Source organism: Drosophila innubila, assembly GCF_004354385.1.
Source record: "Drosophila innubila isolate TH190305 chromosome 2L unlocalized genomic scaffold, UK_Dinn_1.0 4_B_2L, whole genome shotgun sequence".
Lineage (NCBI taxonomy): Eukaryota > Metazoa > Arthropoda > Insecta > Diptera > Drosophilidae > Drosophila > Drosophila innubila.
Genome location: NW_022995372.1, coordinates 13,915,965 through 13,933,427, shown reverse-complemented (window position 1 = coordinate 13,933,427; position 17,463 = coordinate 13,915,965). Strand labels below are relative to the sequence as shown.

Sequence of the window (17,463 nt, the reverse complement as noted above, 5' to 3'; positions counted from 1 at the left end):
TTCACAAAGCCATGTGTAAATCATGAGCTTCAATTTTACACTTTTAGTTCTTAGACGAGACCACATTTGAACAATTAGCTCAACTTGCTGCACATTCTATTCAATTGAAACCCACACGTCATAAGCCCTTAAAGCACTCGACAGCACTCGCAAATATATGTGCATATAGTATATGTACATTAATTTACAGTTGTGGCATGAACAAAACCCCTAATTAAAATAAACTTTCAACGCAACATTAAACCCAAAGTCGAGGGAATGCCACAAAAACTGTCATCCAAAATGTATACTGACTGCAGAAAGTTATTGCTCCCAGTGCAAACAGTGCTCAGTGCTCAGTCCTCAGTTGTCTGTCGCCTAAACTTTTTGGCCTAGTCTGAAATAAGAGCTGAATTTCTCTGGCTTGTCTCAGTTGCCAAAATATTTGGCTAACATTTTAATATCTCCCAGCTGAGTTGCAATGTTCTCGCCAGCTTTTGTTTTGCAATTGTTGCCGAATTTAATAGACGTTTTGATATCTGATCTCAGTCGCTCTCTAATACTTAATCTGTCTGTCTCTCATTTTATATCTATTTCTTTTCAGGCAATCTACTTGTGATATTGGTGGTCACCTTGTCGCGTCGTTTGCGCTCCATAACCAATTTTTTTCTGGCCAACTTGGCGTTTGCCGACTTTTGTGTGGGTCTCTTTTGTGTGATGCAAAATCTGTCCATCTATCTCATCGACAGGTGAATATATTTAATTAATGTGCAAGCAGACCGCTGCGAAAGCAAAAAAAAAAAAGCATTAAAAATTTGCATACTACATGCTCTTTAAAAAAATTGATTTTTTTTGTAGAATTTGTTATCCCACACAATTATTAATTGTTTTAAAAAATATCTCGTATGTTTTAGCGTTAGCCGAATTAATTTGGCTTTATCGACAATAAAAATGACTGCCAAAATTATAGTTGATAGTGTGAGAGGCATGTAGTGTAAACTGAATTCGACTTTGGCATTATTTAAGCAGCTTTAGTGACTAACGAAGCTGTCATGGAGTATGCCACGCCCAGAAGCATGAAACACTAAATTCAAAAACAAAAAGCGCAGCACAAACAAGTGACAGTTTTGCACAGTCTGTGTTAAGGCGTGACACGCCCCCTTCTTCCCACTACACCATCATAGTGTGTGTTTTTATTTGCACGCACACACACATTTGCAATTGCACAAATAAAGCTCTTGGCAACGGGTGAAGAACGAAAAAAAAAGGTCAGGTTGCAATAGGAAGCTGAGAATGAGTCGACAATGGTCAGCAGGAATAGTTGTGTTGCGAGATGTTTGCATAAACTAAACTAACAAGTGCCATACATACTCCCACTGCAGATACCCTGTAAATATTTTAAGAAAATTGCTTGAGTGCAATTTTACTATCCAAAATGTGGCCTATAAACATTTTTTGTTTCTGTTTCCCTTAAAGGCAGTAAATAAGTATCCCTTTTACGTGTATATGTCCTTTGACGGTTTAGTGCAGGCAGATGACAAAACTCCCAGGGACATACCCAAATGTGCGCATATTAAATGCACCTGGCGACAGGTGACCGAGACAGGTCATGCATGCAGCTCGCTTTGCCGGTTGCCTTCTGTTAATGTGGCACAACGTGGCGTATGCGCAACATTTGCTGACCATGCTAGACATTTGTTATGCACACTTCATATATGTACGTGCGAGCACAAGTATACATGAAGAAGTATCGTTGTATTTGTGTAAGTTTACCAGACCAACTAAATGAAAATTACTTTTTTGGACGAAAAATGACATATAAGATGCAATAGTTGCTTGTATTTTAATAATTGTTGACTTTTAATTGTTGATTTTTAAAATTTGAATAAAATTGGTTGTATGCTGTTATAGCTGAAATAATATTTGCATTGAAATTTAAACTGCTGCAAATGCAAAAAAATACCTGCTTCCTTAAAAAAATGTGCAACATTTTTCAGCATAATTTGAAGTCAAGTAAACAAACACAAACGCAAATACAATAATACTACGTTCTGTAAAAACCCCAAATATTTTAAGTTATAGGTCAATTAAGTTGACAGTAATTTTCGATTGCTCTACAATTTAGAGTCCAAACTAAATAAAATAATTAAATGATCTGCCAATGAATCATTATATATTTTTAAGTTTGTGTTATATTTAGTAGACAGGTTTGTCAATGTCTGTTTCAGGGATTCTTTTAAAATGAATTTATAAGCTATTCGATATAAAGGAAAAATATAGATTTTATGTTTTCCTGAATTATTTACCTGCGGATAACAACTCTTTTATAATAACTCAGATAATAAAAGAACATCAAAATTAAGAGTGTTAATCAAATCGGGTATTTCTTATAACTCACGTCACCCTCGAATAATAATGAAATGCTCTACTTGTGCAAGTATATCAACGAATACGTAATGTAAATGTTCATGTTTTGTTTTCCGCAATTTTGTTTTATTATTGCTGTTTTAATATTTCGTGTTTCACGCTCGAGGCACATAAGTCAACAATCGACATATATAAAATAATAAACAAAGACAAGCGAATATACATTTTCCATATACTATATTTTATAAGAATTGCATTTGGAATGAACTTGTGTTTTAGGTCGGAAATTTGTGTTGACTTTCTCATATATTAATCAAATGCATTTTTCAGATGTAAATAAAATTGCAAAAAAATACATTTTAAATTGAAGTCAATTAAAGTCATATGCATACACGAACATAATATTCAATGAGCTTACTTTTATACCAAATAATTTATAAATTTTATATTTTTGCATAATTTGAAATTGATTATTTACTCGGATCTTTTATGGTGCATTTTCACCTTTTTCTACTTGTGCATTGTTGAATTTCAAATTATTCTGTTAAAGCCCTGTGCTCATTACAAATTAGGTTTGTATAATTAGTCTAAAATTAACGTAGTATTGGCTAGGCGAAAAAATCTTTAACCCATAAAATGCTTATTCTTATTACTTATTGTTCTACTTTTGATTAAATACTTGAGGCTTCTCTGTATTTATCAACATCTTTCTTTTTTCAAACCAATACAAATTTAATATAAAATAAATTGGACTTTCAAATGAAATATAAAAGGTTATTTTGTGTATAAATTTTACTACAACTCAATGCCACTTAATTATCATATTAAAAGGCCAATATATGACTTTATAATTTAATAAATTTATGCATAACTTGTAAAAATATCATAAAGGACTTTCTTTGAAAGCAAATAACACTGACAGACAAAATTATTTTGAAAATTTACTTTACTATTTAAATAAGCCAGTTGTTAAGTAGGTTGGGATGTTATCCCGACAGTAATATACATTTTTAAATTATCAAATTTATATGATAATTTTCATATTCCTGCATAAATTTATAAGTTTTAAAAAGTGTATTTATTATTGCCATGCATTATTTGATCCATCGTTTGTATATATACTTCTTTGTTTTTATACAAATAATAAATAAATGCAAATTGTTAATCAGAACTATAAAATCTTTCTTTAAAGCAAATGTGGCTATAAATTTCTAAGCTTACACCATGTGAAATATGTTCATCCTACTATCTGCCACTAATTTATTGATATCTTAAACTGCATTTATTTTAATGTAAATACTGTTGGAATCTGTGGTTAGACTTTTATTTTTCGGCTTTAGCTTAAATCGCGAATCGAAATCAATACTTTTGGGGTTAAATTCTATTGTTAAAACCTAATAGATGAAATGCTCCGTGTACCTGTAATCTAAGAGAATTCTTTCACTAAATCAGGTAATATTCCATGCTTTCACATTTAAGTGCCTGAACATTTGCCTTTCGCTTGTAACATAAAACGCAGACCAAATTCAATACAGCTGGCGACAGGGCAATAATTTTTAATGCGGAGGACAACAACAAACATAACCCAAAATATCGTAACTGCAGCCAAACGGCAAAAGCACAACAATTTCCATTTACTGGAGGGTATTGCAGGGTTTTCCCCATAGCCTGCCCCTCTGTCCAGCCACAAAATAGCATTACGTGTTAATCCTCAAACACAATGATCCTAAGGCTGAAATTTCAGAACGAAAATATAATGCAATAATAAAAAAGAAAAGTGCGAAACATAAAATACACCGGCTAATGATGCTTTTAATGCGTATTAGTTTGCGGTGGGCGTGCCATAAGGTTTTATGTGTCCCAGCCAGGACTCACATGGCCATGGGAATGGCCTTTTGGCCAAAATCAATGAGAGCTCTCTTCTTTTCCCGAACATAGATGAAAACTAAATATATTTGTAATTTTCTGGAATATTTACAGCTGGGTCTTTGGCGAGTTCCTCTGTCGCATGTATCAATTTGTCCACTCGCTGAGCTACACGGCCTCAATATTTATACTTGTTGTCATCTGCATGGAACGTTACTTTGCCATTGTCCATCCAATAACGTGTAAACAAATTCTGACTGCGGCACGCTTAAGGGTAAGTTGAATGCAATTTTAATTCCCAATGACTTCCATTTCGAACTCATTGTTGCATGATTAATTTGTATTGCCACGCACAATAACGAAAATAGACATTGCCAATGAAAATGTCGATTGTATTGAACTGAAGTACTAAAAATGTAAACTGAATTAAATGAATTGTTTGTGATGCTATAAATAAATTATTTTTGTTTGCGTCACGACATCGACAGCTTTTTAAATCGATTAACTAATATAAAGTGTGTGAGCAAAATTGTCAAAATAACTGGAAATTATCTTAATTATCGAATTGAAATGACTAAAGTATTGAGAAACAATTAACAATTGTAAAACAATTAAGGGGTAATTAATAAGTTTAAAATTTATTGGTTGAATCAAAATTTAATCATTTTTTATTGAAATAAAATGTCTTTTGAAAAAAAATTATTAAATTTTTAGCCAATAGGGAAACATTTTGTGGGGAGGTATTTTATGAATTTGTTATTATGTTTTACGATAAGGAACACTTAAAAACATTCAATGAAGGATTCATTCACTAAATATTTAAAACGCCATTATTTAGTTTGTTCCAATTGGCTTTAAATTAATTTCCACAATATGTTTCTATATTCTAATTGCATTCTATATAAAAATTAATTAGTTGGCAATTTGAGAATCTTATAAGAAATGCATTTGCAAATAATTGCGAATTTTTCGCTGTTCATTAAATGTATTAATTTTAATAACTTTGTTACCCATTTTGACCGCAATTTGCACGCTAATGGAACTTATTAAACTGAGTCCCAAAAGTTATTGCGGGTCGAGCTACCCAAAGGGCTCAACAAGCCGTGGCAGCCAAAAGTTTGTTGAGAGTAAAAGTCAAAGTTCTTTCGAGTGCCAGGGGCTATAGGAGGCGACCTATCTCTGAGTATAAGTGTCTCGGGGGGTGGAGTTTACTCATAGATTCGAGTATTTGCCCCATTTTGTGTCCTATAATTGCCCATGAAGACGAAAACTTGTGTCTATCGCCGGACAAATGAAACAATTTACAACAAAATATGCATTTGTTAATGCTAATTGCGGCAATTAAAGTACGGCTTACACAGTCCGAGACATAAAGACGCCCAAATGGTTAGACAACATGGCAATTTGTGTGCTTGTGTGTAATTAAACAAATTGTTGGCGTGTTTGAAATATATTCCCGTATCCATCATATTTGTTGTAACCAACTACCTCAACCCTTGCAGATGGTGATTGTCACTGTGTGGATAACATCGGCGGTTTATTCAACGCCCAAATTTGTCTTCAGCAAAACCATCAAAAACATTCACACCGAGGACGGGCAGGAGGAGGAGATTTGTGTTTTGGATCGTGAGATGTTTAATTCCAAATTGCTCGATATAATTAATTTTGTGCTGCTCTACGTGATGCCGTTGCTGGTCATGACGGTGAGTATTAATACAAATGAGCATGGTGATTTTATGAGTATATAAGTATTTTATTTATTATTTGGTTTATTTATTTATTAGAGAAAATTGGAAATATTAGTAAACTAAACCGGGACAAGCTAAAACTAAAAAAAATTTTTAAAAAAGCAACATAACTATTAAATAAATGAAACTTTCTTAAATAAAATTTAATTTCAATTGCTTATAACATTTTTAAATTTAATTATAAGCACTACAGCTAATAACGTTTTTCTTGCCAGTCAAAACTTTTCTATGCTGTGAAATTAATATCAGTATTATTTTCTTTTTTAAGTGTTCGAAAAGATAAAAATGTAATTAAATTATTTGCGCATTTGACAGGTGTTGTATAGCAAGATAGCCATCGCATTGTGGCGCAGCTCGCGGGGATTCACCTCCCATGTACCCCAGCAGCATCAGAACCATCAGCAGCATGGCCAGGAGACAAGCATGAGCCTGCACAATAGCATGTACCATCACCATCCCCATCCCCATCAACACGCCCATCATCATCAACTTCATCAGTTGCCAGCGGGCGCAGGAACAACGACGGCAGCGGCAGGAGGAGGAGCAGGAGGAGGAGGAGGAGCGGCGCTTGCTTCCGGCAGCAGCTCCGCGTCCTTGTCACGTAAACTTAGTAGTAAATATGAAAAGCGTGGCGTCAGCATCACTGAGAGCCAGGTGAGTCAGCCAGGCTATCACAGGGAAAGTCAAAAAAAAAAAAAACAGTTCCCTCGAGCAAAGTGTGCAAATATGCAAAAGGAAAGTAAAGTTAAATAAATAAACATATCCTGCTTATACTATATTCTTAGGATGGATCAACCTGCTTTGGCAATTATTCGTGGCACTCAGATTTAAAGGAAACCAAAAAACTATAGATCTGCTAATTTTCAGCACTCTTCTTGTAAATTGCTTATGCTTAGCTGCACTTTATCAGCTCAAACTAAAGAGTTTTAAATGTTGGCAGTTAAAAAGTTCACCATCTCTCATAATAGTTAATATTTACTGAAGTGGACAAGTTTCACTAGAAATTCGTTTCACCAGAAACTTGGCCAAGTGGCCTCCACAGTTGGCCATTACCTGGCGGCGACTACAGCAGGTGTCAAAGCGCATTATAACTATCAGTATATAGTTTACAGTTTTGTTTCGAAGAAACTTAAGTAAGCCACTCACTCAACTGCAAAAGAACCGAAAGACCAAGTGAAATAGTTTGACCAGCTGCATTTTCAGTATTCAGCAGACAACGCGGCGTATGTGCAACATTTCAACTTGCCACTTAGAAAACACGCTTCTCAGCCTCAATTGAACGTCAGTCGTGTAAGCTATAGATAACAATAGACATAAATATAAAAATTATTACTTTTGAGTCATTCGGATATTAGTCATCCATCAATCGACTTGTTTGGCATTCGAGGTAGGGCAAATAAAATGAAAAATGTGAACTTTTTCCGAGAAATGACCTAGATATGAGTATCTACTTATGTGCTGTAATGATTTATGAACTTCAGTTGGCATAGAAATTTAATCTATGGGAAAGATTAGAAAATAAAGCTGCGAACATTTGAAGAGTAGGTATCGCAATCGGTATCTCTGGTCGAGCAATTATATTGATTTTATGCTTCTAATCAGAGAAGAGTTATAGAACTTTACTTTCTTAGTATAGACTATTCCTTAATTGCGCAATTGTGCAACCAATTAAAATATCTTATCTGTATGATTTTTTTTTCATTTTTTAAGAAATCAAAGATAACTTAATTCAGTAGCCAGGGAAAATTGATTCTCAAACAGGCGAATAGATTGACTGAAAGGGATAATAAGGGATGATAACAAGTTATTATTAATTAATATTAAGTTGTATACAAATATGTAGATAGACAGACATACAATTGATTAAAATGGAATATATGCGAGGATATACAACTTTATGAGCTGATAACTAATACGATAATAAGTAAACAAAATTATATAATCTTATCCCAATTATATATTATTTAGTGTACTACCTATGCTTACTTCTAACTTAAATTAAGAGCTAACTGTTTAACTATCTTTATGTTGAAATGTTTTTTCTCTTTCTTGTTTATGTTTCGAAATCCACACAATTTTGTTTGCCTTCTCTTCTCGTACTAACCAATCCAACAACTCCCAAACACAACAACGACACTAACAACAACAAACCACAACAACAACAAACAACAACACGAATCCTAAACTTAGCTTGATAATTGCAAGGTGGGTATGTCGGCTAGTCGATAAGTCAGTGTAAATTATCGAGTCGGGGTGATATGGATATTGCTATAACTCAATCCATTTGTCATTCAGGTCTCGCTGGAGGCGGATCGTCCCATTGTGAGTGCCTGTCGCAAAACGAGCTTCTATCATCACTCCCACACGCACAATCAGCGGGGAGGAGGCGCCAATGGCGGGGGAGGGACGGGAGGCGGTGCCACACACATGTCACATTCATCGAGCAATGTATTACGGGCTCGAAGGGGCGTGGTTCGCATGCTGATAATATTTGTGCTGACATTCGCGCTCTGCAATCTGCCGTATCATGCGCGTAAGATGTGGCAATACTGGTGAGTAAGAGTTGTGACAACCCTGCCGTCGTCATCATCGTCATCACTTTCATCATCATCGTCATTACTCTCATCATCTTCAACACTTACATTTTTTTATCTTATGCAAACAGTTGACAATCATTTGCATTTATTCACAACGAGTTCCAGCTGTCGATCCTGTGTTATTAACTGGGCTGGCAAACAATTAACTTGCCAATTGAGTTGCACCAAGTGACAGACTGATTGTCTCTCCATCTCTTTCTACATATTTTTTCCTATTATTATGCATAGCTTGTCTTTGCCTCGTTTTCGTTTCATTATTTGTTCATTTCCGTTTAATAAATCGACTGTTTTTCACACATCCTTAACGCCTTGAAGAGTTTTGGACTGAAATTAACATAAAGCCATTTCCTGGCGGAACATGGCTAACGAGGGCTTAAACCACAATCATATATATTTCACACATAACTGACTCAGTTTGATTAGCTTTTATACCCTTACTCATACTCTTACTTTGTCCACATGAAACCATTAAATCAGTATAATAACTTTGTCAACTGTGACATCTGTTAGCCAATAATTGTCAGCAATTTATTCCATGAGCAACAATTACCCGTTGTTCAACGAAGCTTTCGCTTCATATCACAAATATCCTAATAAAAAATTGACAAGGTCTCAATATGAAGTCTCCTATTGTAACAGGTTCACTCTCTCTCCCTCACTGAGATTGTCCTGTTGCTCTTCTTCTCTGTCTCTATTCAAACATTTCAATTTTGTGGTCATCTTGTTTTTATTTTCAGCCTTGGTCGGTTTTTTGAGTGTGTGTGTGCGTGTGTGTGTATTTGATTTGTCCATTATATGGCAGTTTATGGTCATTTGAAGTGAGGACCCAGAATGGTCAATGGATGGTTCTGTGATTGGCTGTCAAGTTAAGTAAGAGCAGCTGTCCCAGATATATGATTCGATATAAAAGTCTAACGCCCACAGAAAATACTTTGGCATTAATGTTTTTAAAGTCAAACATTACTTAATAAAAATTGAAATTGAAATGGAATTGTCAGACGATATTGAAATGCCAACAATTATGGTTTAGTCAGGGTCGAGACAAGAATAAATCTCAATTATTTTAGCTGACAATGGTATGAAAATACAATAAAATTGTTTTTGTTCTCACTTTGCAAAAATAAATATTATTTATTCGCTTCCAGCTAAGAAAAAGCAAGAAAAAAAACACAACATATTTCAAGTTTACATTTGTATAATGCTCTTAAAATTCTGCCGAGAAATGCATTTCAGCCATTTGTTTCACACATCCATTTAAATACAATAAGAAAAAAGTAGGATTATATGAATTAATATAAGCATTTTTGAGAAATTGCCCAGTCAGTCGAGCAAATCTGCGACGTTGCAAATAATAAATGAAATATTTCAGAATTATAAGTTATACATAGCGAAGGCAAGAATAATTTATTTTGAAAATACATCTTATAGATGGTATTACTCAATGTATTTGAGACAATAACAATCATAATTAATGGCCAGCAAATCCGAATAAAATTATGAATGAATAGCCATTAATCAATGGCAAACTTGAACATCTTGACACGCAGAGCTTAAGGACATTGAAATTGGGAGTCCTTTAAGCGTGTTTAGGTCTCTTAGAGATTAAGTTCAACAAGTCTCTGAATTATGTTTCTTGTAAATTCAACTTTAGGAGAATAAATTCATATTAATTGAGGATGTTAAAGCAATAGTGCTTTTAGAATCTGTTGAGGCTAAAAAAGTGTAAAATGCTATTATAATGGCATTAATAACAATTATTATTCTCCATAAACTACGATATTAAATTTAATTCTGAGAAATAGTATTTACAAAGAAATTTCAAGCTGGAATATTTAAATGGTACTCGAGCTAGTTTGAATTAATTAATGACTTTTTTTGAAAATAACGTGTTTCTATGAAGAAAGCAGCTTCATTAGCTGCATTACTATTTTGGAACTTACCATTTAAGCTGTATACTTTTTATATGTGTTTCAATTTATGATTCTTCTGAAATCAACCTTAATTATAAGTTCCAGTCTATACAGAACACAAGCTTTTATGAATAATAAGAAGCTTAACAATATTTTTTTGAGCGTAAGCTAGAACTGTCTATGGAAAGTGAGAAGGGGAGAGCTTTAATGAAGTGACCATTATGTGATTTGAGCATTAGACTCATTCAATGTTACCATGCGTCATCAATTGGTGCCACAGCGTGTTGCTAGTGTGGCACGTGCTCGTTATTTGCACTGGACAAGGCTTTGAGAATTAGGCCAGACGAGAAATTCAAGGAATTTCAGCTTCCCGACAGCGATAACAACTCAGCGGGCAACTGTTGTACTGCGCCTAATGTAAGCTTATTATATAAGAGAAGATTGTCCAGTGTCACCAAATGACCATCCAACTACCCACCACATTGGGGCAAGCTGTCTCACAGATGCTTTCGATTCGACATTGAAGTACTAATTTATTTTTAGACACATTTCGTATTCGGCATTTCTGAATTTACCTTTAAAATTTGCAATCCAATTGCAGAAACCACTTGGAAACTCAAGAAGCGCGAAAAGCGGCAACAAAGCAAAGCCCATCAGTTAGCCACGCCCACTCTTCACCGCGCCCCCTTTTTGTTGACTCCCGAGTCAGTTGCAAGTGCAGCGCAAATTGTCAAACTAACAAACAACAACAAAAAAACATTTATACTGTGGGAAAAGAAAACTTTTTGCTTGCCCGGTTCAGAAAACAAATCTTTACATACACCAGACATTGGGTAGAGACTACAAGATACCCTATAAGATATCCATGCATTCAAAAATTATTGCTAAAATACAAATTAAAATGTTGTACCTATATCTTCATCTAATTGTTTTTTTAGAAATAAATGTTTGTAAGCTGCATGTATGCTTTATGCATTGCTTTAGTACAGGGTATAATTGCCTGCCAAAGTGTCCTAGTTAGTTATGCTCCATACTTCAAGGCGGCGGAAAACTTTGCTCTTGTGAAAACTTAAGCGAGCCAATGTCGATTCTCAGCAGGAAACTTCATCAGCTTGAGAGCTAAGGTGAAAATCTGTTGAAATCTCTAGCGAGTAGTGACAACACGGGTAAATATATACTGTCTACTTGTGCGTATACTTAATATAGAGAAAATGTAAAGGCATTGCTGACTTCAGGAGAAGAAACTGAGAAAGTCAGGCATGGAGTTAGTTCACCAATATGTTCTTGGTAGATTTATGTACCTTTACAGCATCAGATAGAGAAAAGAGTTGAAGATCTCTTTAAATAGAGAGTACGAAAAAATATATATCAAAAAGTGAAGTGGATGAGTTTACTAGAATAGGTTTAATTGTATATTTATCTTTTTAATGCAAATTATAAAATTAGATGCTTCATCAATTTACGAACGACAAATATGTGACGATAGACTAGATCCCTATCTATCATGACATACTGGAAATCTCCTTTTTGTTCTACTCTCATTTACATGGCGGAACATAAATGTTAACTGATTTTATCCAATATTTAAACATTTACAGGTCACGTTCGTATCGCGGTGATTCCAATTTTAATGCGCTGCTAACGCCGCTCACCTTTCTGGTCACGTACTTCAATTCGGGCGTTAATCCCCTGCTTTATGCTTTTCTTAGCCGCAATTTTCGCAAGGGGATGAAGGAGCTGCTGCTGTGCTCCTGGAAGAAGGGCAAGGGAAAGTCATCGTCCAACTCTTCGATGCATCACAAGCGCAAGGCATTGCAGGTGAGTTTACCCACTCTGCCAGCGACAGATCTGTGAACTCTTAACCCGTTTAACCCCCAGACTCACTCCCTGCCCACGGATACCACGCACATTGGCAATGAGCAGCTATGATGGCCAAGTTGCTGGATTTCACAGATGAGGTCCTTCGGTCGTCGCTCATAGAACCCTTTGGAGCACAGCACCCACTTTTAGCCAACTCCAATTAGTCGTACTCGTAGTCATAGCTAAATGTAATTTTATTGTGATTTTTTAAGAAGCCCGTTGCTTGGTTGGATTAGCAATTAAAATCTATACATAATCGTACATGTATTAACCATAGTTTTAATTCTCATTATTGTCAAGTTGTACTACAATTACGCCAATTTTGAATAACCAGCTAACTAAATCGTAACTCGTATTGTATTTGAATATTTCCTTGTCTAAGGACACGGTGCATGTGCATTATGAGTCCTCATTTTATTATTAGTCATATTTTAAAGTGATCTGAAAGATACGAATAAATTATCTAACGATACAAATTTGTTGTTTTTCTTGGGTATATTGTGTTTGGCAGATGGTACGTAACAAACAGATGGGTGCGTGGCAGACCCCCCAAAGTTTATATATTCTTGATCAGGATCAACAGTCTGTCCGTCTGTATGTCCGTCCGTCCGTCCGTCTGTTTGAACGCGTTGATTTCAGAGACCATAAGAGCTAGAGACTTCAATATTGGTATGTGGGTTCCTGGATACCGTAGGAAGATCAAATTTGTTTTTATTTTTGGATCGGACCACTATATCATATAGCTGACATAGGAACGATACATAGAACATGAAATTTTAGTATAAAAAAATGTGTTTTGTTGAGATATCAGAACAAAACTAACAGAATATGCATCTGTGCTGGTATTATACATCCTGCCCAAATTTGGTTCAAATCGGTCCACCGCATCATATAGCTGCAAAAGAGACGCTCAATCAAAAATTATGTCTTAGTATGAAAAACTTTTTTTTTTTTGAGATATCTTAATCAAACTGATAGAACATGCTTTTTGCTTGGTTTTGTCCATCCTGACCGAAGTTCGTTTAAACCGGTCCACTATATCGTATAGCTGTTATAGGACCGATCAGTAGAAAATCAAGTTTTAGTATGAAAAGGTTTTTTGTTTTTTTAAGACATCCTAACAAAACTGATAGAATATGCATTAATGTTGGTTTTGTACATTCTGACCAGATTTGGTTCAAATCGGTTCCATATATCATATAGCTGCCATAGGAACAATTGGTCGAAAATCAACTTTTATAAAAGAGTACCTGGGTTCAAATTTAGGTTGCCACACTTGGTCGCGTGGATTTTAATTCGGCCAGAGCTACTTACAGACTCTTAGGATAACAAAGAGAACAGTGCTAATGTAATGTAATGTTATTAATGTAATCTTAAGGGTAATTCCAATTATCATGAATCAACAACAGATTTCATAACAGACTGTTGATGTAAAGAGACTTAAGAAGCTTGACTGAAATAATTTTAGTTCTCATTACAACAAGAAAGCAATTCAGATCACACAACCAACAGGTTTTAACTGGAAACATTTATGAATAATTACTATTCTAGGGGGCAGAAAGAAATTTCAGGAAATGGATACAAATTCCATCTAAATTTAATAATGCTGATTAACCAAAGTACGCCTGTTATCCCAACGACTTCAATTTTTCGACAAAGAAAAATTATTTCAACGAATTCGTTGTATGTGTTTAGAAGCAACTTTCATAAAAATCAACAGCAAACGAGCGTAAATAAAAGCGTAAAAGCTAAAAGCATTGAGTAAGTCCTTGTAACAATTTTTTAAACAAACACCATATGACGATAAAATGTTATTGCAGTACACACTTTCCCAATCCCTAATGCCATCCCCAACAGTATTTCCATTTACCATTCACCATCAATCACTCAAATATTGCAATTCACGCGCCGAATGTAAACAAACTGAGCTTTAATTGGCGAAATTTGAATTGGATTTCTAATCGATGTGGAAGGGAGATTCCAATTTTGCCATATCAGCAAGCCGCGATTGCGATTTAAATTTATTTAAGAATATCTATAAATATTCCTAGAAATATGTGATGACAATGATTTTATGGTTAGATGCAGGACACGCGTTGTTGCGGCTGCCAAATTACAAAGCACTTGATTGTTGGTTGATTTTTAGTGCTAAGCGCAGCGTTTTCTTAAATTCTTCAATATTTCAAGTTTGTCATTTGTCGTGCAACCCAAAGACTCGAGAGTAAATCCTTAAGTGTGGCAAGGCACAAAGAGATCCGAGAAAAACTCAATTATAAGACGGCGCAGATTAAAAATCAAAAATCAACTCAAAATTGAAGAGAAAACGAAACAAAAGAGACCAAAGCTGGCCAAAAGCTCACTTAAGTCTCTTGAATTTTTTTTTTTTTAAGATTGGTTATGCTGTGTTGCAAGGCCTTTGTTATGCAAAAAGTGACCATAAATTGTGTCAAGTGGCGCCTCGAAAAGGATCTCAACATCGGGCAGTCAGTCGAGCCTGCAATTTCTCATAATTAAAAGCAACTTGAGAGTCGGCGTATTGACATAAATCATGGTTATATGTAGTCGGCGAATGTCATTTAAGATAAGGCTGCCTGATTTATGAAATCATCATATGTGGCCGTATGGGCGTGTCGAGCGCCAGTCCGAGTCAATAACTTAATAAAACTAATGCAAACAAACAGCAGCCCGCATCAATCATCGTATGCAGCAAGCAACATGTTAAACATCCCAACATGTTCAACCCCCAACCCCTTTGTGGCCATCCTCCGCACCAAAACAAACAAAAAATTGCCAAAAAATATCAGAAATTAAAAAATGCAAGTATCAGGCGAACAGCCTACGACAGCAGCTCGACCAAATGTCGAAACAGTGCAGTCAAAAAGTATACGGAAACTGATGAAAAATGTTGGCCATGTCTAACAGTATGTGCAATGCATGTGTGTGTGTGTGTGTGTGTGTGTGTGTGTGTGTGTGTGTGTGTGTGTGTGTGTGTGTGTGTGTGTGTGTATTTGTGTGTATAAGATGCAAGCTTAAGCAAGTTCTTTATATGAAGCACTTCTTGAAAGGGAATGAATGTGAGCTACCCTATACTGCTTAAAATGTATTCGCATGCAACCAGAAAATGACTTTATTATTTAATATCTTAATTATATTGACTCGTAGTACAAATATGTGTATCTTGAAATCAATTCATCAATTCATAATATTTTCTAAGCAAGACTCAGATTAAAATAAATATTATGAACATCGTAATCATTAAAAATATAGTTATACTATATTCAGAAGAATAAAGACTATTGATATTTGTTAATCTTTTATAGTTAAGTCCAATATTTTTAAACTTTATTAACCATCAGCAGCTAATATTAAACAAGAAAATATAAAAGATACTGTAAAGCGTAATTTATTTCATCGTAAAATTTAGTGTAGGAATTTTAATCATTGTGTATTTCCTATACTTATATTAACTCTTATTCAATACAAATAAATAAAACAAATATTAGATGAACAATGAGTGCACATCCTTCCCATAGGTACAGGGTATAAGAAGAGAAAACTTTTTTGGCAATGCAAGTCAAGTTCAACTAAAATGGCAATAAAGAAAACTCTGTTGAGCATTGAAACTAGCAAACAGCAAGAGAAACAAGGAAATTCAGAGAGATGCAAGCAATTGAAATTGAAGATACAAAACAAAACGAATCGAAGCGGAAATAAACTATTTCAGGGGGCTTTTGAGGATTTTTGAAATTCTGATACAAATACCTATGGTTTATGAAACAATTAATCGATTCGGCAGAAAAGATAGTTGTAATTGATGTAGTTTATTTGGGCTGAAGAAGATTTGTGCTTGTGGTTTGTATATGTCTTGTTTTATGTCTATTAAATGTTATATTAAATGCAAATCTAGTGGAAACAAGGGATACAATTATGGACACAGCTGTTGCATGTTGCAAACACTTTCATGATGTTGCAAAGCATATATAATTAACATGCAAAAAGTACTTATTTTTTAATATCGTAGATAATTATAGCAGCGGGATGAAATTTTTCACTTGTAGCCAAATATGGAAAATTAATAAGCTGCACCAGCGACGGATTAAAAATTATGCAAGTGAAAAACTCGCCAGCTAAAGAAGTCAATTACAAACTGAAAAGTGCAACAATGGCAACAATGCCAACAATGCCAACAATGCCATAACTGGGGGCGTTTGGAGTCTCAATTCAGTTCGATGATGGTGGGAGAGGGGAGGAGCTACTAAGCCGATTAGTTGTGTAAAAACAAAGCACGCAGAACCAATTCAATGGCAAACTAGTGAAAAAACCGTGTGCAAATTTACTTTACGGATTATGGCAATTAGTTGAGCGAGTTACAAAACGAGCTTAGCTCGATTTTATGCAAGTTACGTGGGTCTTCCATATGCCCACACAGCTCGTTGCCTTCGGAATACGTAAGAAATCCGCTTTAATATTGCCGAAAAAGTTATTCAAAGCTCAAATTAATTTCGATTTCGATATTTAATAAAAATATATAAGGATTGTTCAATGCATAGCATGTTGCATACTTTTATGCGCTAGATCTAATTGAAAATATTCAACTTGATTATTAGACTTGTTAAATTTTACTGCATAGTTTTAGGCAATAATTTAATTTATGTGTAAAAATTAATCGAGCATGTTGGCAGCACTTACATAATTATTTTATTGCATACTTATGCTTGAAATTATATTAAAAAAAAAATTAATTTTTTGGTATTCCTGAAAATCTGTTCGCTCATTAATTTATTGTTTGGAAAATGGCTGAGCTAATCATCAGTAGAGAATATAGAATTGCCAAAAACGGAAAGAGAAATATGCTCTGGACTGTGCTCGAGTAACAGGCGCACAGAAAACAATTTTGGGTCGATATAAGCAAGTTCTTTTGGGAGGCAACAACTTTGTAAAGTTACCAATTACAAGCTACTCCCACATGCACACTGTTCCCGTTTTCATAGCACCCACACATCGACACATGCACAGTTATCTTGAATGCAGCATTCACAGCAGTTGCAGTTGCACTTTTTGGCACTTGGCCAGGCTCAGAGCTAAACTTAACTTAAGAAGTGTTTTAGTTATTATGTTGGGTGGACTGCTTAGCAT

The 17,463-nt window shown here is 34.9% G+C and overlaps 1 protein-coding gene across 2 annotated transcripts in view; it reads left to right on the top strand.

Annotated features, from left to right (window-relative positions):
- LOC117782037 (trissin receptor) overlaps positions 1–12,803 on the top strand; it is a 35,891-nt gene extending 23,088 nt beyond the window's left edge. Inside the window, exons 4-11 of one of the 2 annotated variants that reach the window (XM_034618949.1) lie at positions 584–728; positions 4,327–4,486; positions 5,715–5,915; positions 6,276–6,614; positions 8,151–8,165; positions 8,256–8,512; positions 12,066–12,285; positions 12,346–12,803. In XM_034618949.1, the coding sequence (XP_034474840.1) occupies positions 584–728; positions 4,327–4,486; positions 5,715–5,915; positions 6,276–6,614; positions 8,151–8,165; positions 8,256–8,512; positions 12,066–12,285; positions 12,346–12,396 (1,388 nt within the window). In that variant the 3' untranslated portion in view covers positions 12,397–12,803. The remainder of the gene's footprint in view (positions 1–583; positions 729–4,326; positions 4,487–5,714; positions 5,916–6,275; positions 6,615–8,150; positions 8,166–8,255; positions 8,513–12,065; positions 12,286–12,345) is intronic. The other variant, XM_034618950.1, reaches the window with a different exon arrangement.
- The last annotated feature ends 4,660 nt before the right edge of the window (positions 12,804–17,463 follow it).